The sequence below is a fragment of the Chiloscyllium plagiosum genome, unplaced genomic scaffold, assembly GCF_037043375.1.
Source record: "Chiloscyllium plagiosum isolate Xiang-an unplaced genomic scaffold, Cpla_swu_hap1 HiC_scaffold_8, whole genome shotgun sequence".
NCBI lineage: Eukaryota > Metazoa > Chordata > Chondrichthyes > Orectolobiformes > Hemiscylliidae > Chiloscyllium > Chiloscyllium plagiosum.
Window position 1 is genome coordinate 24,167,391 of NW_028270146.1, and position 24,488 is coordinate 24,191,878.

General features: G+C 39.8%; 1 protein-coding gene across 2 annotated transcripts in view; it reads right to left on the reverse strand.

Moving 5' to 3' along the window:
* tc2n (tandem C2 domains, nuclear) overlaps positions 1-24,488 on the reverse strand; it is a 70,310-nt gene that overhangs the window by 33,140 nt on the left and 12,682 nt on the right. The window contains exons 2-7 of one of the 2 annotated variants that reach the window (XM_087989657.1): positions 16,436-16,540; positions 14,261-14,426; positions 11,842-11,976; positions 10,228-10,419; positions 5,128-5,298; positions 4,377-4,462 (exon numbers count right to left, since the gene is read on the reverse strand). In XM_087989657.1, coding sequence (XP_087845783.1) covers positions 4,377-4,462; positions 5,128-5,298; positions 10,228-10,419; positions 11,842-11,976; positions 14,261-14,294 — 618 coding nt within the window. In that variant the 5' untranslated portion in view covers positions 14,295-14,426; positions 16,436-16,540. The remainder of the gene's footprint in view (positions 1-4,376; positions 4,463-5,127; positions 5,299-10,227; positions 10,420-11,841; positions 11,977-14,260; positions 14,427-16,435; positions 16,541-24,488) is intronic. The other variant, XM_043697131.2, reaches the window with a different exon arrangement.

The following is a 24,488-nucleotide window of genomic DNA, read 5'->3' on the forward strand; positions in this document are numbered from 1 at the left end:
CACAGTCTGAGCTCGTCCAACAATTCCCTAACCATTGGCATATCCAGGTCTTTAATTCCCCAGTGGTTCAGTCGATCTTTTGTCTGCATCACAGTTAGACCAAGCAAGGGAAGGGCAGAGAGGCACAGCAGGTCAGGCAGCATCCGAGGAGCAGAAAAATCGACGTTTTGGGCAAAAGCCCTTCATCAGGAATAGAGGCCAATCAGGAATAGATGAAGGGCTTTTGCCCGAAACATCGATTTTCCTGCTCCTCGGATGCTGCCTGACCTGCTGTGTTTTTCCAGCACCACGCTGATCTAAACTCTGGTTTCCAGCATCTGCAGTCCTCACTTTTGCCGAGGGGAGGGTAGAGTCCTATCACTTTGGGAGAATACCAGGTAGTTTCTTTTAACTCATTCACAGGACAAAGGCATCACTGGCTAGGCCAGCCTTTATTGTCCATTCCTAATTGCCCAGATGGCAATTAAGAATCAACTACATTGCAGTGGGTCTGGAGTCACATGTAGGCCAGACCAGGTAAGAATGGCAGTTTCCTTCCCTAAAGGGCATTAGTGAGCCAGATGGGTTTTCCCTGAAAATTGACAATGGATTCACAATCATCATCAGGGTTGTATTTCCAGATTTTAATTGAATTCAAATTCCACCATCTGTCATGGCTGGATTCAAACCTGAGTCCCCAGAACATCACCTGAGTCTCTGGACTAATAGTCCAGCAATAATGCCACTAGACTATTGCCTCCCCCTGGAAAGTGGGTAAAGGACAAAGGAAATACTCAGATCTGTTCAGTTATAAACAGAGCAATCCAACTCACTGGGTGTATGTTATAATATCATTTAGAAAGATGCCAAGAATATTCACTCACAGCTTTAAGAGACACTTAACAGTGGGAGGCAGATGGAATCCCTCTCAAACGAAAACAATGTTTCACAAACTCAGAGGTGCTTTTTTGGATTTCATTTGGTACTTATTTTTTTAAATCATCTAAATGAGTAGAAGTGGCAGAATTTGCAACACACTTTTATTGGCTAAATTGGCTCATTAGATTTTAAGCTTTTTTTTCCATCTTCAGAACACATTAAAAAATTAAAATATATTATTGAGAATTATGAGAAAGCTCTCCAAATTTTGAGGAAAAATTAAAAGAGAATCCAATATAAGAGCAAAGGACTGGGGGAAAAGGTGAACAAAGCAATTGTGCATGCTGATTGCTTATTTATCTGATAACATTGAAAAAAGTTTCCATTTTAATCTTTTGGCTTGTTCACCTTCATTGTGTTCTATTTCCTTCAGATAGTTTGATAAAGTGTTCACCAAAACTCATTTTCAGAGCCACATCCCCTTCCTGAATGATTGTCTCCAGCTCTGTTATATCCTGCACAGATTCCAAATGAAGGTCCATCCTTCATGTTTTGAATCCTCTCAAGATGACAACTATCTTAGAGACGTACAGCACTCTTCATACTGCTACTCCCACCACATCCTGAGATCTACACTCAGTGTTGTTGTGCACTGCCGCACGTACACTCTGGACCTCTCTGTCCATTAGCACCATCTCAATCCCAAAGGTGTCCCATGCCCCAGTTCTATTTCTTTCTTTATTGTATTCGCACTTAACAAGAAACGTTTTCCTCTTTGTTTGAGGTGTAAAGGCATGCAAACTCCAAAAACACTTAGGAGCAAAAGCTCCTCTGGAACCTTCCTCCCCCAGACTCCAACCTCATCTCTTCTTTTAATCTTGCTGTGTATTTGCTATACTCTCTGAACCTTCCCTCCCCCCAACATCTGTTCCATTTTGTCCTCTCCCGACTCTGTCAACGGTATAAAAGAATACCATTTTCCAGCCCATTCCAATTCTGAACAGTCATATCAGACTCAAAACAGCAATTTTGTTTCTCTTTGCAGATGATACTAAACCTGCTGAGTTTCTCCAACATTTTTTGTTTTCTGTATTTGAGATTTTCAGCATCCGCAATATTTTGTGTTCAGTTATTATAGCAATGAGCAGGCTGGCTATTGATTTTACTTACTTTTGGAGATCTGTTTCCAGGTTTACATGGGGAACTTGCTGTTTTGCTTATATTCTACAGATAAGTCCCCAGGCAACTGGGACAATAAAGTGGCACTGCAGCTTAGAGCTGCTTCCCAATTAGATGCTAGATCACCGCATCACAGAAGTGTTAAAGTGCAGAAGGAGGCCAATTAGCCCATTATACTTATACCTGCAATGATGACTGCATGGTAAAACTGTTGACAAACTATTGGATTGCAACAAGCATATCCATACATGATTCCCCGACATTATGTCCAATCCAAGTGCAGGTCAGTGGGATTATTGCAAAGCCAATAACATCAGACTGACATAGTGGGTCGGAAAACATGCCGTCATAAGAGCAAATGTAGGACATTGGCATCCTGTACTTGGAAAATGAGGCTTTGCGTGAAAGGTATGGCCTACGAGGGTCTGACTCACACTGCATTTGATGTTTTTAAGCTTTTCAGACCAATAGCCAGGGGCCCACTTTTGGGTCATGGGTGGTCTTCTTCTTAGTTGGTACATTTCCAATGAACCAGTGCATGCAGAAAGCCCACCTGGGAGCTGTACCTGCAGTTAAATGCTACCGTGAGGAGAGTTTATCAGGCATACTTCAAAGATGTAGTCCCTGCTGCTGTCCGACATAGCCAGATCAACCAGCAGCCATACCATTCCCAGCTCATGGAGCAGCACTGACCTCGCTATATACAGGACCTTGAAAAACTCACCAAGAAAGGCATTTAAAACTCTGTCAGATATCCTGTGAAACAGTAGGTTCTATTCATACATCTGGCATCAAATCATCATCAATATCTATGGAACCCTGGAATTTATGCACCACATACAGCCACCACCTCAGCACCAATCCAACAGGAGAGAAACTTGTCTTTGACATTCCTTGAAGACAACTGGCTGCGCTCAAATGAATGCACAAAGGATCGAGGCACTCTCCTTAAGGTGAAAGGTGAGGGGGAATGACCTGAAGTATATTTGTGGCTATGAGGATCAAACCATGCAGCACATCAAAGCAATCTGCCCACTAACATCATGTGGGAGGCACATAATTTCTTCACTCAATACCTCAGAAGGTCAAACCAGCCATCCAATTTTAACCAGACACCATCATAGAAAAAGACAAATGGTAGGGTTCCCCAACATGAAGTGTCAATGAAAAACAATTCACCAAGAACACTTGACTAAAAACAAGATCACAAATCATATCAAATTTCAAAGAATCTTGCGAACTATTTCAAATTAGAAAATGATTTGCCAATTGGTCAGTGTGAAAATATCTAGTAGCAAGAGAAGACATAATTGATCTATATTTACCTTATATTTCCGCTCACACAAAATAAGCCTCTTATGTAGAGGCTGGGATTTGAGAAGGTATACACCTATTCCATTTTCTGTATCCATTTGTGCTGCAGAAGCTAGCAGCCTGTGGAGATGGTATCATCTGAGTGCAGGACTTTCCACTGCTGGTGACATTTGCCCAGTAATTAGAGTCCATCTGGGACTGTTTTAATGGGTTCAAGAGTCATTTGTCAGTCAGTCATTTTTGGTCAGTTAGAGGCAGCTGAAACTTAGTGCAGCTGAAAGACTGAAGTATGGGGAAACCCTGATGTAGAGTCAGCCTTAGCTAAATTGTTTGTCTACTCCATAGAGGACACAGGTTCCCGAGGAGAGCTAAGGAGCTGAGTGGTGAGCAGCCAATGGGCTCTCCTAGGTTTGAGCAATCATGCCTGACAGCTCTTGCAGGTTAAGAAAAAAGCAGGAAAGTCTCCAGGCTGAATAGGATCTGTTAAACAAGTTTCATGGCGAGATTTCAGAAACTGAGTCATTGGAATCCCTTGTTAAGGAGTCGCAGTTATAAATGAGATTCGGTGACTCATAGAATCTGGGTACGTTGCTGAGAAATCTCTGGGGACTGCCTTGACCACATTTATTATTTGTGTACTTTGTGAGTGTTCAGCCATGTTTCTCTGTTAACTCACATTTACCTAATATTAATTCTGGACGTTGAGAGTATAAGTGGTATGTGTTTGTGTGTGTTTTGTTTGTGTGTTTGTTTCTTTTGTTTGTTTAAAAATACTGTTGGACCTTGTGCATTTATTCTCTTAGCCACAGCCTGAGATTTTAAATTTCAACTTCTTTAAACAATAAAGTTCTGAGCCAGATTGTAAAATAAATTGAGCAGCTTTGTCTGGGATTGTAATATAATTTCACAGTTTCATCTAGGATTATAAGAGAAGATGCACACCTATTCCAACAATATCAACTTCAGACTCCAATAAGATTGTAATCAGGGTTGGTGATAGAAGTCAAAGTTAATTGAAAACTTACTTGCATGCGCTGTGGATTTGAAAGATCCAACATGGAACTGCTTAAGCCTTGTGCATTACTCATTTTTGGGATCCTCAATTCCCAAGCTGAAACACAAAGAGCACATCGGGCATTTCAAGAAAGAATAATAATTCAAGAATGATTATGGACTTTGATGATCATGTGTGCTAACCTCTGTTATAGGGTTGGTTCCCTGATCCAAGGGGAATGGTGTGGGGGCTTGCGAGATCAGAAAGCCCTGGGGAACCCAGAATACAGTATTGCCCTGTATGCTCTTGATATTGAACGTGTGTGTGTGCATGACATAGAGAGAGACATCATCAAATCAGTTACCTGCTAATTGATAGCTTCCAGTTAAATGGGAATGGGTCAACAAGGATTATTGGGTTAGCTGGGCTTGTATCATAGGTACAGGCTATCAGTTGATATATTTAAAGTGATTAGATCACAGGGTATTATTAATGGAAGAGAGTTGCCAGGTTTCCATCAAGGTTAAAAGATCATATTCCTCCCGCCCAAATACTGTCTTTAGTTAATTGACAAATAATTCTAATCACCTCTGCGTTAATTAATAAAAACGGCACACCTGACTCTTTCATTCTTCCATATAGACCGTGCCCCTCCAGTTTTGTTTATTCTTTCCTTCACTGTCATCTCTATTATCTGCCCTTAAGTTGTGTCTTTCCATATTTTTAACTTTCCCAATCACTATCCTTTCTCTTGGGTCAATTAATTCAAGAGCATTTCATACCTGACCCAGACAGAGTGCCTGGGTTTCCTGCAGATAGCGTGTGACGACCTCCTCCTTGGCTAACTTGCTTCATCATAAAACTAGGATTGTAGATTTCATCAAACTGTGCCCGGTGTTGATGTAAATTGGATAGCTCTTGTTTTCTTTCAGTATATTGAGCTCTTGAGAAACCTGCCGGTAAAAATGGATATCGACTATTTTAAAAGGTCGACTTGTTCAACACATTGGCTCAGCTGAGTAGTTATAAAAAATATTCATCTGCACATGATTGTTTCCAATATGCATCAAGAGTTGAGTTCAGAAGTAAGGATGTCTCGCTGCAGTTATACAAGACCTTGGCGAGACCACACTTGGAGCAGTGAGTGCGGTTTTGATCATCCTACCTAAAAAATACATGCCACAGAGAGAATGCAGCAGAGGTTCTCAAGGCACTCACTGGGGATGGCAGGACTATTTTAGGAGGATAAATTGGATTGACTAGGCAATATTCACTAAGGTAAAAACAATGACTGCAGATACTGGAAACCAGATTCTGGATTAGTGGTGCTGAAAGAGCACAGCAGTTCAGGCAACATCCAAGGAGCAGCAAAATCGACGTTTCAGGCAAAAGCCCTTCATCAGGAATAAAGGCAGAGAGCCTGAAGCGTGGAGAGATAAGTTAGAGGAGGGTGGGGTTGGGGAGAAAGTAGCATAGAGTACAATAGGTGAGTGGGGGAGGGGATGAAGGTGCTAGGTCAGGGAGGAGAGGGTGGAGTGGATAGGTGAAAAAGGAGATAGGCAGGTAGGGCAAGTCCGGACAAGTCATGGGGACATTGCTGAGCTGGAAGTTTGGAACTAGGGTGAGGTGGGGGAAGGGGACATGAGGAAACTGTTGAAGTCCACATTGATGCCCTGGGGTTGAAGTGTTCTGAGGCGGAAGATGAGGCGTTCTTTCTCCAGGCGTCTGGTGGTGAGGGAGCAGCGGTGAAGGAGGCCCAGGACCTCCATGTCTTCGGCAGAGTGGGAGGGGGAATAGAAATGTTGGGCCACGGGGAGGTGTGGTTGATTGGTGCGGGTGTCCCGGAGATGTTCCCTAAAGCGCTCTGCTAGGAGGCGCCCAGTCTCCCCATTGTAGAGGAGACCGCATCGGGAGCAACGGATACAATAAATGATATTAGTGGATGTGCAGGTAAAACTTTGATGGATGTGGAAGGCTCCTTTAGGGCCTTGGATAGAGGTGAGGGAGGAGGTGTGGGCGCAGGTTTTACAGTTCCTGCGGTAGCAGGGGAAGGTGACAGGACGGGAGGGTGGGTTGTAGGGGGGCGTTGACCTGACCAGGTAGTCACGGAGGGAACGGTCTTTGCGGATGGCGGAAAGGGGTGGGGAGGGAAATATATCCCTGGTGGTGGGGTCTTTTTGGAGGTGGTGGAAATGTTGGCGGATGATTTGGTTTTTGCGAAGGTTGGTAGGGTGGAAAGTGAGCACCAGGGGCGTTCCCAATTCCTCCGCCGCCGCCTCCGCCGTATCTGCTCCCAGGAGGACCATTCTACCACAGAACACACCAGATGGCCTCCTTCTTTAGAGACCGCAATTTCCCTTCCCACGTGGTTAAAGATGCCCTCCAACGCATCTCGTCCACATCGTGCATCTCCGCCCTCAGACCTCACCCCTCCAACCATAACAAGGACAGAACGCTCCTGGTGCTCACCTTGTTGGACTGAAGAGCCTGTTTCTACACTGTAGGGAATCTAATCAAAGGAATGGAGGGATGATGGACCCTGTGCAGGCAGAAGGGATTAATTTAATTTGGTATTTTATTCAGCACGGCATCATGGGCCAAAGAGCTCGTTCCTGTGCTGTATTATTCTATGTTCTGTGTTCTAGGAGAACTGATAGAAGTGTATAAAATTCTAATTGGGCTAGACAGATTAGATGCACAGACAATGTTTCTCCTGGTTGGGGAGAAGCAGGGATTAGCGTCTCAGGTCTAGCAGCATCTATGGAGTGTAATCAGAATTAACATTTGGCTCAATTGACCCTATCTCCGTTCTGAGGAAGTGTCACTCAACACAAACCATTAACTTTGATTTCTCTCCACAGATGTTGCCAGACCTGCTGAGCTTTTCCAGCAATTTCTATTTTTGTCTCTGATTTACAGCATTTGCAATTCTTCCAACTTTTTTTAAAGATGGCATTAAACAGTTTTTAAAAAAGCATATACCTGTAATTGCATTGGTCAAAAGATTGGATAAAATATTAAAAGACAGCAAAGAATGATTAAAAGGGTAGTAAGGAGGGGGAAAATTAGAGTACAAGAGAAAGCTGGCTAGAAATACAGACACACAGTGTTTCTATACATATGGATGAAAAAAAGGAGTTAACAAAGTGATTATAGATCCTAAGAAAAGTGAGGGAAAATAAGGAGATGGCGGATGAATTGAACAGGTATTTTGTTTTAATCTTCAATACAGGGGATACAAAAGACAACCCACAAATAGCTGTAAATCAGGTCAAAAATCAAACAACACCAAGTTAAAGTCCAACAGGTCTATCTGATATTGCAAGCTTGGAGAAAGCTTTCCATTTCAAATAAATCTGTTGGACTCTAACCTGATGCCATTTGACTTTTGACGTTGTCTATTTCAGACCAACTCCAGCATCTCCCCATCATAGCTGTAAATCATGAAAGAGAACAGAAAGATGAATTCAAGAAAACCAAAATCACCACAGACTTTAGTTGAGCAAATTGTTGAAGCTGTGGACTGACAATTCCCATATCCTGGTAGATTCCATCTTAGGGTCTTCAAAGAAATGGCTAGTGAGATAGTTGATGTGTTGGTTTTAATATTCGAAACTCCCCCTTATTCAGGGAAGGTTCTATTCAAGTCAAAAATAATGACTATAGTTCCTTTCGTTAAAAAGGGGTGGAGACAGAAAGCAAGAATCTACAGGCCAGTTCACATGTGCCATAGGAAAGATGTTAGAAGCTAATATTAAAAACATCATAGCAGGGCACACAACAAAATTCAAAATAATCAGGCACAATCAACTTTTAATGAAAAGGAAATCATGTTTTTCCACTTTTTTGAGAGGGTAACATGTGCTATGGATAATGGGGGGGGGGCACTGGATGTAATTTGTTAGATTCCCAGAAGGTGTAAATTATCACACGAAAGGCTATTGAAACAAGTAAAAGCTGTAGAGATTTTTTAAAATTCATTCATGGGATGAGGGAATCTCTGACTAAGTCAGTATTTATTGCTATCCCCAATTGCCCAGAGGGCAGTTAAGAGTCATTGCTGTGGGTCTGGAGTCACATATATGTCAGACCAGGTGAGGATGGCGGTTTCCCACTCTCAAGAACATTAGTGAACCAGATAGGATTTTCTGACAATCGACAATGAATTCATGGAATCACTAGACTCTTACTTCAAGACTTTTATTGAATTTAAATGCCACCATCTACCATGGCAGGTTTGCAACACTGATTCCCAGAACATTACCTGGGTCTCTGAATTAACAGTCCAGTGATGATATCACCAGGCCATCGTCTCCCCATCAGGTCAGGGGATATTAACATAATGGCATGGAAACAAGATTGGCTGGCTAATAGAATCTGACGGTAGACATAAATGTGTCTTTCTCTGGTTGGTAAGATGTAATGAGTTACATGTCACATGGACAGATGCCAGGGTCTCAACCTTCTAGAAGTTATATAAATGACTTTGATGAAGTTGGAAATTCGCTAGGAAAGAAACAATAGGTAGGGAAGCAAGCTATGAAAAAGACATGAGGAAGCTATTAAGGTTAAGTAAGGTTAAATTGGTTAAGTAAGTAAATAAAGATCTGAAAACTGAGGTATAGTGCAGGTCAGTACGTCAGTGTGCCTTAAAGAAACATGCTCATGATATCAACACTACATCATAACTGGTGACCTAAGGGCATAAAGATCTCAAACTCCACCTTATCTCAAATCACTTGAAAAATGACATTTGACTTGAAGCATGCTCCTCTGTTGTAAACCAAAAAATTATTATTAGCCCAAATGGGTGTGCTTGGGAATGTAATATATGTAATAAATGTTTTTGGATTCTTCATTACCTTGATATCCATGACCAGATTTTTTTAATGTTATTGAAGATGACCTAAGCATAGGTGCATCAGCTATAGCATACTGTTTTAGGAAAACTCACACAAGTAAGAAGTGTCTTAACTGAAACATAAGATCCTAGGGGTCTACAGGGTGCCTGCAGAAAGAATGTTTCCTTTTGGGTTTTTTTAAGTCATCCAAAGCACGTTGTCTTTGCTGGCTGGGCCAGTTGGTGGTGAGCTGCCTTCTTGAACCACTGCAATCTATTTGTGTAGGTACAACAACAATTCTGTTAGGGACTGAGTTATAGGATTTTGACCCAGTGACAGTACAAGGTCCAGAACCAGGGGTTACTATTCAAAATTAAGGGATAACCCAGTTAATACAGAGATAGAGAGAATTTTATTTTTCTTCACAGAGACTTTGGATATCTTTTTCTCAAAATGTAGTGAAAACTGAAACCTTGAATATTTTTAAGTTAGATTCTTGATAAGGAAGCGAGTATAAGATGGTAAGAGGATAGGTAGGAATGTAAAATAATCAATCAGATTGGCCACGGTCTTATTAAATAGTGGAGAAGGCTTGAGGACCAAGTTGCATTTTCCTGCTCTGAATGAGTATGTTTGTATATTTCTATGTATCCATGTTCTTGTCTCTCCATATCTGTATACTTTCCTCCAATACTATAACCAGCCCACTCCAAACTCTCCATTTCTCTCTCTGGTGTCTCCTCTGCCCTTTGCCCGATCAGTGATGGCTTTGCCTTTTGGACAGCCAGGTCTCACACTCTGAAATTCCATCCAGTTATCCCTTCAAATCTTCACTCAGCTTTCAAATGTCTCAGCGTTCACTTTTTACACCAAATGAAACGACTTAGTCATTCTTCTATGTTGCTCTAATTGAATGCAAATTATTGCTGTTGTCATGATTAGGATCAGTGTAAAGATTACAGTCAGAAGTTAAAGTAGAACATTCTCAACAATTAAACAAACATTCAAACAATCAGAGCAATGTCTATGTTGTTGGCATACCTTGCGCAGAGTCTTCATACTTCCAGTTAAAACCTGGTTGTATATAAGTCGGTGTTAAATTTGGTACCACAAAGCGTACCTCCTTACCATCAGGAGGCAGTTTGGACAGCAAGATGTCCTCAGTAAATCTGAGCTTCTTCTGGCTAGCACTGGACTCTGGTTTAGAAGATGGACTTGCAGGCTCTGTAGGAACTGAGAAGATTTTAACTTTGTTTGATTTTTGCAATAATTATTCTTCATTATCAACCTTGTTAATATTTGAGCCATTTGTGTATCAACACTACCAAAATTGTAATAATACTTAATGAACAAAGCAATAACTAGCAATTTAATTCTGTTCTATTCATCTTTTTTTTAAAAATGTCAGACAAAAATCTCTCCGGCTACTCTGACAATTTTTAACACTTCGCACTGAGTTCATGACACCAACAGCCTCCTATTGGCCCCTGGGCTAAGTGATGACAAGGAAGCGAGTATAAGATTACAAGAGGATAGGTAGGAATGTAGAATAATCAGGTTGGCCAAGGTCTTATTAAATAGTGGAGAAGGCTTGAGGGCCAAGTTGCATTTTCCTGCTCCGAATGAGTATGTTTGTATATTTCTATTTATCCTCCATCGCCAGACCATAGCAACATGACGTTTGGAGGAAGAGCACCTCATCTTCCACCTAGGAACCCTCCAACCACAAGGGACGAAAGGCTTAACAGACAATCAATTTTTCAATGTATAATTTCAGTTACATCACACTGTAAATTTTTGCTATAAATTCTGTGTTAGGATTGAGCCCTCCACTATCACCTGATGAAGGAGCGTCGCTCCAAAAGCTAGTGTGCTTCCAATTAAACCTGTTGGACTATAACCTGGTGTTGTTTGATTTTTAACTTTGTACACCCCAGTCCAACACCAGCATCTCCAAATCACTTCCTCAAGTAAGGAGACCAAAACTTGACACAGTACTCCCGATGTGTTCTTACCACTGCCTTATATAACTGTAACAATACTTCTTTACTTTTGTAATCCAGTTCTTCTGCAATAAGTGCCAGGATTTCATTTGCCTTTTTATTATATGCTGCACCTGCATACCCATTTCCTGTAATTCACACACAGAGATGCCCAGATCCTTCTGCAGTAACACACTTTGAATCAACTTCTTATTTAAATAATAATTTGCCCTTTTATTTTTCTGGCCAAAATGGACACCTTTGCGTTTATCCACATTAAACTCCATTTGCCTGATTCTGACCCATTCTCCTAGCCTATCAATATCCATTTGTAAACTCTTTATCTCCTCATCACTGCCTGCTTCTCCACCTATTTCAGTATCATCCGCAAATTTCACTATGTTACACTCTGTCCCTGCTTGCACATCATTTATACAGATTGTAAATAGTTTAGATCTGAGAACTGAACCCTGCGGCATCCCAGTTACAGTTCGCCATCCAGAGAAGGACTCATTTATCCCAATCTACTATTCAGTATTAACCAGCCAATCCTCTATCCAAGCCAATACTCTACCCTTAACCATCTGGGATCTATCCTTCTGGATCAATCTTATATATCAGTTACTACATTGTGACCACAAAATAAAATTTAACATGAGAAAGAGAACCCTACCTTTAATTTTGCTGTCATCTCCTTTGTTGTCCTTTGAAAATGATTTACAGCAATTCTTTAGAAAATCTGCTGTGAGCCCCAGTATGACACTAAGCAACAATCCAACGAAAACTGGAATAAGCAACCAAAGCGATGCTGGAAGAGATTGGGATGTTAAGTTTTAAGAGAAATGCAGTGTAAGCTATGCTTGAGCATTTGCTCAATATAGGCTTACAAAGAGAATCATATTAGCAAGTCTATGGAGAACCAGCAATGAGGAATGAGCTAGGGCAAGTGGAGTCAAAAGGTCGCTCTTTCAAGAAGTCAGAACAAGCTTGAAGAGTTTGTGTTAATTTACTCTTCTCAAGTTAGTGTTTTTTTCCATTGGGAGATGCATCTATTCTACATTACCTGTTATTCATAAACAGTTTAGTGGAAATTTACTTTTCTTTTATTTTCTGAAGACACTAAGCTTTTAGTTCAGGTGATAGGTTTCAAGGATATTATTCATTTATATTCAAAGAGAACTCTCAACTTCACTGTCAATGGAGTGTATAAAATAATTGATCTGATTTAATTAGTTCTACATCCTGCCAGAATGAAAAAGTTATGCAGAATAGATGAGTTCACAAATGTCCAATAGCTATGTTCAGGTGAACAAATATATTGTTCTGCACAATGAAATAGATAACATGAGGTATATACACCATCAATGTGATGGCTCAGTGGTTTGCACTGCTGCCTCACAGTGCCAGGGACCCAGGTTCGATTCCAGCCTCAGGCGACTGTCTGTGTGAAGCTTGCATATTCTCCCCATGTCTGTGTGGGTTTCCTCTGGGTGCTCCAGTTTCCTCCCACAATCCAAAGATTGCAGGTTAGGTAAGTTGGCCATGCTAAACTGCCCATAATGTATAGTTTAGGTGCATTAGGGTAGGGGAATGGATCTGGGTGGATTACTTTTCAGAAGGTCAGTATGGACTTGTTGGGCCAAAGGGTATGTTTCCACACTGTAAGAATTCTATGAACTTTGACATTTTCAATTAGCTGATTAATAAATTAGAAATCTAAACAAGATTTTGTTGAGGTGGTCATCAGGAAGGCAAATCAAATGCTAAGATATATAATTGGTATTTAATTGAAAGATAATACAAGCTGATTTCAAATCGATTATCAGTGAATATGCTTTTCAAATATCACGAAACAATTTTGACATATAATTCTGGATAAGGATAAGTTGGAGATTATGTAGGGGACAGGATGATGAGAGATAGGGAGAAACCCCCTCCCAACCCCTGGAGATAAATATATTTTTAGAGTTCGGGATAGGGAGAAAGAGTGGCATTGATGAGGTAATAGCCATTTCAATATTTAACTTTATTATATTTACTGTGAAGGATGTACAACACTGTGTTCTTATTCAAATGGAATTTTTGATGCAACCCCAAAATATCAGATAGCCAGATTTCTGATATCACCTCCCCTATAATTAACCAAAGAGAGATGATTACGCTACATCAGGCAAGGAATAATAAGTGATCAACTTCCTTAAATGCAAAAGGTCATAAGATCAGCAAATGGTGGATTCTACTTTTTGATTGGTGACAGAAAGTCTGTCATTCAACCTTTCTGACTTTGTAATTTGCACTAGTATTAGCTCAAGGTCTGTTATCAACAAATCATGTGTACAAATGGAGACATGAATGTTGGTGTAATAACAGTGCACACTTATAAAGCAAACTCATAAGTAGTTAGATTTGTAATTGTTATCAACACAAGGATGTTAACCTCCCACTGTAAAATATATGATAGAAATATAGCAGCCTATTTCTGACAGATTACAGCCACTTTTTCCTTTTATACATGATCTTAAATGCACTTCAGTATTAATCAGCAGTTATTGTAAATATAAAGTAAAAAGTAAAGCCATAGTTCCAGGGGACGTCAGGGCTGCTCTCTCATTACCCAGGAATTCAACTCAGGTCCTGGAGAAATGAGGGAGCAGCCCTGTGGTCCTCATTAGAGAGAGCTGACTGGTGGAGAGTTTAACCTGAGGGTCACCATACCTCAGGCAAGAGGAGAAGTTGAGAAGATGGGGCCTTCATGGTGATCTAATTTAGTAATAGGCTGATGTTCAAGTTATATAATTCTGATATCTAATTCATAAATATGCTTAATTTTAATGCCTCAAGAAAGAAATCAATACAAATCCTGTAGTGTGTAACTGTGATTAGAAAATACATCAATATTTATAATTGGTCACAAAGCACTTCACGAGGCACCTAATAACAGGAAAACGGGATGGCATCTAACCCAGATTACTCTTCCAGGTTATTCTAGAGCAGTGCAAAGAGTGAGACACTGAACTCGTAACAAACATTTCCCTCATTAAAACCGAACTCCTAAGTCTTAGTGGAATCCAGCTTTGATATCAGTCACTTACCCGGTGAAGGTGTAACCATCTGTAGACCTGCCATTCTCCCAGATACTCAGACTCCAAGACTTTTTGGAATTATTTTTAAAGTAAGTTTTGAGAAGATTTGTAGCTCAGGTTGAGGTTCTGGATGTATTTTTAAAGTTATGAATGTTCTCTGCATATCACAGGACACCTGTATAAATAAAAGGAATGTTTCTTTATTTTCAAAAAAAGCTTAAGTAGTTTTCAAAGGCATTGAGTATTGTATTAGAAAATCATAAGATTAATGTAATCCAATAACTAAAATACAATTGCAAAATAATAAAATGCATATTGTTCAAACTGGAACGGACACCACAGGGACCAGCAACAATGAGTTATTGCTCTGTATACAAAAAAAAATTACAGTACACAATACATATTAAATTAAATTCAATTGAAGTCAGTGATATTTTGTGTTAGAACCCATAATAAATCAAGGGAAAATATCCTTTAGAAATTTGCACTTAAAAAGCAGGTGCTTCACTCAACTGGTATTTATCTTTGGTAGCAGTTCTGAAGAAGAATCACATAAATATTAACTCTGTTCACTCTCCAGAAGATGACAGAACAGCTACATTGCTCCAGAATGTCACGTTTAGCTTTGGATTTCCAGCTTGTCCAGTACATTTTTTTTATTACAGGAGTTACCTTTGCTGCATTGTAAGATTTAAAATCCTTGCCATGCTGCAATCATAGGTTGGAATTCCAATGCAGTACTGAGTGTAATTCGTGGTCAATAGTACTGGTTAGGTCAGACATTGAACTAGTGAGATAAGGCTCCAGTTTAAGTAGCTGTTAAAATCTGAAGACATTATTCAAAAAGAAATACATTCTCGCTGCATCCTGGCAACATTACTCCCTAAATGGACAGAGTTGAAAATCAACATCAAATACCAGTTTTTCTTATTATTTTTCCCACAGTTTCACTAAGTGACTGCTATATTTGATCTGTACAACATTATTACATTACAAAGCATAACTGAAGTGGGGTGGTGGTGATGAGCAAGAAGTAAGACATTGATTGACATCTTCATTGGGTCGTGGATTGTTTCATTATGACTTCATTTGTTTAATTTAATTCTTTGTTATTATATGATGTTCTTGGCTATATAATGCAAGCTGAGAGCATTCCGTATCTTCAGTTTCCAGAACACACAAGTAATCCAATGATGCTAATTAGTCAAGCGAAATGCTCTCTTTATCCAATCATTCATTTTCTTACAATGGCTTCAGTATGCAGCCAAAGAAATTTAATGCAAAAAAAACTCAAGATTTTGCTCTTGCGTTTAATGTTTCAGAACATGTATATCAATGTCCTATCAGTCTTCATTCTTTGCTGGTTTTTGCCGTCACTTCCCAAGATAGTAGGTGAGAGCTGAACTGTTTAGAGTTCAACCAAAGGCTGGTGTTTCAAGGATTTAGAAATTCAATAAAATTGGAAAGTTTGTGGAGTAAAATTACATTTTTATAGGTTTAGTACAGAATCGTATTTATCTAACATAAATGCATAGCAATAAGGACTTATCTCAAGGAGACCTACAAGTGCCCATCATTACGAATCCAGGCTGATACTGATTCTAATTAACAGTACTGGCTTTGGTAAGTGGTCAAAGAATATATACATTGACCTTTTTAGCTATGGACTTGCCTTGGGTGAGAAAAACTCATTAACTCATTTAACCATGAGCTTGCCTTTGTGGAAAAAAAGGCTGTTAATATTTTAATGGAAGTGGCAAAGGCACTTGCCAAAGGTAGCTGAAAACCTGTTTGAACAGAACAGCAAGGTCCAATATTTTGCTAAATATTATGCCAAGCAAACATGTCTTAAAAATCAATCTAATAATTGTTCAGTTAGCATAACAATTGTTATTGTACACAAATAAATGTTTTTTTAGTAGACAGCGAAGAAGGTTTCCTCAGAGTGCAACAGGACTTTGATCAGATGGGCAAATGGGCCGATAAGTGGCAGATGGAGCTTAATTTGGATAAATGTGAGGTACTGCATTTTGGTAAGGCAAATCAGGGTAGTTCTTATACACCTAATGGTAAGGCCCTGGGGAGTATTGCTGAACAAAGAGAACTTGAGGTGCATGTTCATAGTTCCTTGAAAGTACAGTTGCAGGTAGACAGAGTTGTGAAGAAGGCATTTGCCACACTTGCCTTTATAAGTCAGTGCATTGAGTATAGGAGTTGGGAGATCATCTTGCAGCTGTACAGGACATTGGTATGACCACTTTTGGAATATTGCATTCAGTTCTGGTCTCCCTGTTATAGGAAAGACATTGTTAAACTTGAAAGGGTTAACAAATATGTTGCCAGTGTTGGAGAGTTTGAGGTATAGGGAGAGGCTGAATCAGCTGGGGCTATTTTCCCTGGAGCATTGATGACCTTGTAGAGGTTTATAAAATCTTGAGGGGCATGGATAGTGTTAAGAGTCAAGCTCTTTTCCTCAGGTTAGGGGTGTCCAATACTAGTGGGCATAGGTTTAAGGTGAGAGGGGAAAAATATAAAAGGGACTTAAGGGGCAACTTCTTCACACGGGGGTGGTACGTGTAAGGAATGAGCTATCAGAAGAAGTGGTGGAGGCTGGTACAATTGCAGCATTTAAAAGGCATCTGAATTGGTATATGAAAAGGTAGGGTTTAGAGGGACATGGGCCAAAAGCTGGCAAATGGGACTAGATTAATTCAGGATATCTGGTCAGCATGGATGGGTTGGACCGAAGGGTCTGTTTCCCTGCTGTACATGTCTACGACTCTATGACTTCCTCATAGTGTTGGTTTTAATGGAATGAAATTTGACAGGTTCAACAAAAGGCAGCAAGATCATTTGACTAGATCAGTACTGAAGCAGTGAACATAATACTCCACCCCTAGATCTGTTCCCATAAATTAGAGGAAAGAAGGAAATGATGATGTGTACAACACCACTTTCATTTTTAGATTAAGGTGCTCATCTAATCATGCTTCAAATCTCCAAATCACTCCCTGATACCACTCCCTCAAACCTCTCCTATATACAAATTGGATTTATACTGTGTCTTTAACATAATTAATGTCTGGAAACACAATGAAAAAAATCAACCTGTATGCAATCAACAAAGTACTTAATTATGTGTGACGCACTTTGATGTCTAAGAAACAAGAATACCAATCCCCTGCTAATTGACAGATAACCAGTGGTAGATAAATAGAATGATTCTTCCATTCACAAGGTGATTGGAAGAGCTGTATTGTGGCAAAGCGGACTCTGAGCAATTTATGGGCAACCTGTATAATGACATACAGTTATCAAATGATGCAAGAACAAACAAAAACAAGTTAATGTTTCTCCTCCGTATATATATATATATATATATATTATCATTAGCACAGTTTTGAAATGATTATAGATATAAAATTGTGTATGACTTCAATTAAATTCACAGTTGAGATATCATCCACTGCTGTTGCTTGCTAATTATATGTATATGTTGTTGGTAAATATTTAACTGAAATAGTCATAAACATACACCATAAAATGAGGAAACATAGTGAATACAGCTTCTGCATTTCATGTAAACATAATTGTTTCTTTACTCTTTTTTTTAACCAAAGGTCAGAAAGTCATTTTAACTTTTGACAAGAGGCAACTCTACCAAGAAATCACATGATTGAAGTTAAATGACTCAATCAACTACCAAAGGATTGCTGAATGCTTACAACATAGACAGGCCGGAGGCTGGGAGAACACAACAAGCCAGGCAGCATCAGAAGGTGGAGAAGACAACGGTTTGGGTGAACACCATAACGTTGACTTCACCTCCTGACGCTGCCTGGCTTGCTGTGTTCTTCCAGCCTCCTGCCTGTCTACTTTGGATTCCAGCATCTGCAGTAATTTTGTCTCTAAACAAGAATGCTCACAAAGTGGCAAAACTACAAAGCATGGATGCAGAGAGGTGGGAGAACAATAAGAAAGACATTGGTTTACATTTTCACTGGGTGGTGGATTGTCCCATTATGGCTTTCAGATGGAGTAGATTTCAATGGAATGAAATTTGACAGATTCATGTTTCTGGTAGATAGATTGCCCTGCACTACTTGTAGGTTGCTTTCAGAAGAAGAGAAATCATCCTAGCAGAAGGGCAGGTTTTTTTTTTAATTTTAAGAAGACTTCAGACTATGAGGCTTTAGTTTGTAACAAATTTCAGGTTGCGACATTTTATAGAATTCTCTAGGCTGTCAGAATTGAAAACAAATCTTCAGGACTTCAGAGCTTGGAGTAAAGAAATCTTAAGCTGCTTCAGCAGCTATCTTCAGCAGTCCAAGGAGAAAGACTGAAAAGAATTATTTAAGGTAGAAATCAAAGTAGGATTAATACTTCACTGGGATTGATTGTCTGTAAAATGCATTGCTGGGAAAGAGGCTGAATCTTTCCATTTGCTGTTTATGTCAAGATCTTTCCATATTGTCATTTTATCATATGAACAGTTGCGAGAAGTAGCAGCATTTTATGAATTATCAGAATTACTAATTAAAATGAGAATCTTGTCATTTCCATTTTAAGCTTTCACAATGTTTGTGATTTTTGTTAGGGTTTTAATTTTGAGAAATACTCTTTGTTAAATAAAAATGAGTTTTTCCTGCAATGGCAGAAATTCTTGCCTTAACTTTTGCACAGATGGAGAGGCTCTTACCAAACATAGTATAGGAGGCTGAAATACAGAGGTCTTGCTCCCTAAACTGGTCTCTACCATTTCTGAAATGGCTGGTTTGGGGAGGAGCAGGTTGAACAGTACCAGGCTGTAATTTGCACTTAGCTCATAGAGGCAACTAGATATTTAAAGTACATATGCTTTCCATAAGTTTTAATGGTAGGGTGGTCAAGATATGACATGAGCACTTCAGATGTAACGAGAGAAGTTCTAAAGTTACTGGTTTCTTTGAAGAGGTATAGTACCCTTTTGGAGATGGTCTCTAAACATGTTTGGAAGAGATCAGTTGCTCTTTGACAGAGGTAAGATGATCTTTTTGGATTGATCGAAGTAGACATGAATATAATTAAGAAGTGGATAAACTCATTGGAAATGTCCAGCTCATTGGATCTGTTAGACGTCTTTCAGCGGAGCCATTAGAGCATTTACATATCTTGTCCTGCTATTTAACTCTGTCTTCTGACACACGTTTGAAGGCTATCATCAAAGTGTAAGCATCAACCTATCAACATCTCAGTCAGCTGCCTGTCAGTTCAGATTTAATGACAGTTCCAAATGATTATGAAGTTTTTGAAATGGGTCTATGAACACAAGTGCTAGTTTTAATAAAGGATTAAACATTTGAAGGAAGTTAAACACACTGAATGATTTTTCATTGAGAGCACTGTTTTGGAATAGTGAAGTTATCAATAGTTGCTTATGAAATGTATCTACCACAGTAATTTGATTTGATTTATTGTTGTCACATATACCTAAGAACAGTGAAAAGTTTTGTTTTGTGAACAGTACAAGCAGATCATAACATACAAGGACATACAGATCATAGGGTATTTAGACAGAGAGAGGCATACAAAGTTATGGCCACACAGAAGGTACATAAAAGATAAACATCAGATTTGAAATTAGAGAGGTCCATTCAGTATGATTCCTGAAGAAGAGCTTATGCCCGAAACGTCGATTCTCCTGCTCCTTTGATGCTGCGCTTTTCCAGCAACACATTTTTCAGCTCTGATCTCCAGCATCTGCAGTCCTCACTTTCTCCTAGGTCCACTCAGTAGTCAAATAACAGCAGGGAAGCTGTTTGTGAGCCCATTGGCATGTGTGTTTAAGCTTCTGTATCTTCTGCCTGATAGAAGAGGTTGGAAGAGAGTATTACTGGGGTGGGAGGGTCTTTGATGATGTTGGCAGCAACGGCAATGAGAAGTGTGGGTGGAAGGTTCGCTTGAGTGGTGGTCTGGGCTGTGTACACAACTTTCTGTAGTTTCTGACGGTCCTAGGCAGAGCTATTGCCATACCAGCTCGTTATGTATCCAAATAGGCTGGATCTGTTAATCTGAGTCATGATATTACTTCCATTTCCCCAGTCTGTATTCACTTGTATGGAATTTGTATGGTTTGTGTAAATTGGCTGCTGTGTTCCCTACATCACAACAGTGACTATACTTCCTAAACAGTTCATTAGCTATAGAGGGCTTAGAACATCCGGAGGTCATGAAATATATTGTATAAATTCAGGAGTTTTTCTGCAAGACTAAATGTTTTGTTCTGTAATTGCTCAATCTACTTTTATAGGGAGTGGAGCTAAATCTACCACCCATCATTCACTTCTACATCCGTTAATTTTCTTTAATTACCTCTGATCCTTGCCACTGCTGCCCTAAAAGGAAATAAACTCACCAACTGAAAGTGTAATTAGAATAAAGATATATTGGTTTTTGAGGCTGAGGCTTCATTTCGATTATATTTCCATTTAGGAGTCTTGTGAGTAAGCAAAAAGAATCTGTAATCGCAACAAATCAGAAATATAAAGAAGATGCTGAAATAAACAATGAGGCAGAAGGATTAAAGCTAAGGCAGATTAAAGCTTCTGATGTAAATGTTTCAGGATAAACATCTCAAGTAGGGAATATCATTCTTTCCTTTCACTGATCTGTGTAGTTTTGTATGCAAATTCCCAAAATCAAAACCTGCTTCCTGTCTAATTTCCTGTACGATGAATGGGAGAGATCCGCGAATAGAACCAGGCAGTGACTCAAAGAAATGTCAGCAACATCTCTGACCTACACAAGGTTTTTGACAAGAGACACAGTCATTGCTAATGTGTGATACAGTCTAGAAGTTGTTGATTGAACACTTCCAGTTTAATTGTGCACAGGTCACACGCTGACCTGCAGGCAGGAAACATGGATGTTTTCACACAGTTGATTAATTACTTGGGATTTACAATTTAAAAACAAGCCTTTGTTTCAACACCTCCATGCTGCTATTTATGTTTCACATGAGTCTCCTCCACTGTTGCTTCCTCTCACCTTATGTATATATTGCTATTCCTTTCATGTTTTATCTATCTTTTCCCTTACTCTCCAAAGTCTTTGAGAAAGTTGCCACCCCTCAAACCACATCCATCTTTTCAAGAACTTCATATTTGAATCCCTCCAGTCAGGTTTCTTCCACCATTATGATACTTTGCAAAGTCATTAGCACATTCTTAATAATGGTGATGAAGGTAACCTATCTTCTTAAAGTAAAATCATTCACTGTCAACCAACTGAGTGAGATTGCTTTCATTTGGCTCCATTCTTATTCATCCAATTATAGCCATTTACAAAGGTTTCACTTGCTGCTCCCACAGGGTTACTTCTGGTGTCCTGCAATGGCTGTCCTTAGACCCATAGTATTTTCTAATCACCATGATGCCTCTCAAGGACATCAACCAATGGTGTTTAATTTTGGTTTTCACACGTACGTTGATCAGACTCAGCTTGATCTCACCTCCAGGACTCTCAACTCATAGAATCCCTACAAAGTGCAGAAAGGGCCCATTTGGCCTATTGAGTTCGCATTGACCTTCCGAAGACCATCCTAGCCAGATTGATGCCATTCCCACATTTACCACCTATCCTGCACATTACAGGGCAATTTAGCATAGATAATCCACTTAATCTGCACATCTTTGGCTGCAGAAGGAAACCCAAGCAGATGCAGGGAGAATGAGCAAACACTATGAAGACAGTCACCTAAGGCTGGAATTGAACCCAGGTCCCTGGCACTGCGAAGCAGCAATGCTAACCAGTGAGCTATCATGTCACCCCAACTCCTCCACTAAACTGAGAGACAATTTACCTGACATTGAGTACTGGATGAATAGAAGTTTCCTCCAATTAAATAGTGGGAAGACTAAAGCTATGTCTTTGGCCCCGATTCCCAATCTCTGGTCCCTAACTACAAACTCTAGCCTTCTCCCAGTCACAATCTGAGGCTAAACCAAATGATTCGCAATCTCGGTGTCGTACCTGACTCTGAGATGGGTTTCAGACCACATCGCTGCTCAATCAGTAAGACAATTTATTTTGTTCCCATATCATCATTCCACTGCTGCTGTTCAATCCATTACCCATGTCTTTGTTACCTCTCGATTTGACAAATCCTATGCAGCCCTGGCTGACCTCTCATATTCCACCTTTCTCTTAACTTGAGATGATCAGGCCTCTACTGACTATTTTCTAAGTCACAACAAATTTTATTCATGAATAAGCCATGTGCTCACTTACCAACACTGGCTCCCTGCCAAGCAACACCTAAATTTCAGAATTCCCATCCTTCTCTTTAAATTCCCCCCCGGCCTCATCCCTCCTTATCTCTGTAAGCTCCTCAAGCCCCACAGCTCTCTGAAACATCTGCACTCGTTCCATTCTGGCCGCTTGGTGTAGCAAACAAAATTAGGAATACCCATCAGTGCTGTGCCTTCAGCTGCCTGGGCCCTAACCACAAGAATTTCCTGAGCAAAGCTCTCTCCTCTCCACCTCATTTTCTTCTTTTGAGGTTCTCCTTTAAACCTACTTGATTGTTCAAGCAAAAAGAAAATAAATATATCCTAATATTATCTTATGTGCTTTAGTGTATAATTTTACTTCACACTGAACCCAAAGAATTCTTTGGGATATGGGGGTTCTGAGTTTAGATTAGATTCCTTACAGTGTGAAAGTCCACACCGACCCTCCGAAGAGTAACCCACCCAGACCCATTTCCCTCAGACTAATGCACCTAACACTATGACTGTGTGTGATGTATGTCTGGTTATGTGGAGTTTGCACATTCTCTCTGTGGCTGTGTGGGTTTCCTCACACAGTCCAAAGATGTGCAGGTTAGGTGAATTGGCCATGCTAAATTGCCCATTGTGTTCACGGATGTGTAGGTTAGGTGCATTAGTCAGGGGTAAATGTAGGGCAGGGGAGCCATATTAATCTAAGTTGTTAGCATTTAAACATCTGTGCTATTCATCTCATTTGTGCCATGTTCCACATTCTAACCACTCTCTAATTAAAGAAGCTTATCTTGGATTTCTTCCTGACTATCTTAGACTTATGACTTCCAGTTTTGGATTCTCACATAACTAGAAACATCTTTTCCATACTTTCATAAATTTTCAGTCAGCTATCAACTTTCTCATATCAGAAGACCAAACACAGCCTTTTCCGTCTTTATTTATCGTTATAAGCTCTCCACTCTGAAAGCCTTCCTCCAGTTTTGTTTTGCACCTTTTCCAGTGTCCCTATATAAAAGAGGGGCAAGATTCAAGTCATTATTAATGATACATTATTGAAATGTATCAATAATGTATTGATCAAAGACAAAGACAGAGACATGTAATGTAGACACAATCCTAATTAGTAACTATTCAAAATGCATTTGAGGTACAGACGCCGTGTGAACACTTTTTATAGACAATAACCCTATTTTAAAAGTTAAATATTCAACTGTATTGGCATAGTGGCTCAGAGGTGCCTCATAGTGCCAAGGACCCAGGTTCGATTCCAGCCTCAGGCGACTGGCTGTATGGAGTTTGCACATTATCCCTGTGACTGTGTGGGTTTCCTCCCACAGTCCAAAGATGTGCAGGTTAGGTGAATTGGCCACGCTAAATTGCCCGTTGTGTTCAAGGATGTGTAGGTTAGGTGCATTAGTCAGGGGTAAATGTAGGGGAATGCATCTACATGGGATAATGTTTGGAGGGTCGGTGTGGACTTGTTGGGTGAAATGGCCTGTTTCCACACTGTAGGGATTTTATGATATTAAGTTCCATCCAAGTAGTATCATACATAATGACAAAGCCAATCTGATCTGCACAGCTACTGTGCCTCTAAGCTTCATGGAAATATTGTTGGAAATACATTTGCAGTGTCATACTGTGTGTATGACAGATGCCCTGTGAATTCCAGCTGATGTTGCTGTCACTAAAAGATAAATCCAGCCTTCAAGTATAAGGTCTTGATGTAGCCTAACGATGATCGCTGTTAACATAAAGATTGTGAATTCAAATCCCACTTTGGTAAAGAATGAAACTGAATTCAACAAAACTAATCATTAGAAAAGGAAAATGGAAGCTGCTAGATGGCTGTAAAACCCTCCTTAATTCATTAATGTCCTTCTGTGAAGGGAACCTTCTGTTTTCACCTAGTCGGGCCTACATGTCACTCCTTACGTAGTTCAACCCTAACAGGGAAATGAAGAGTAAATAAT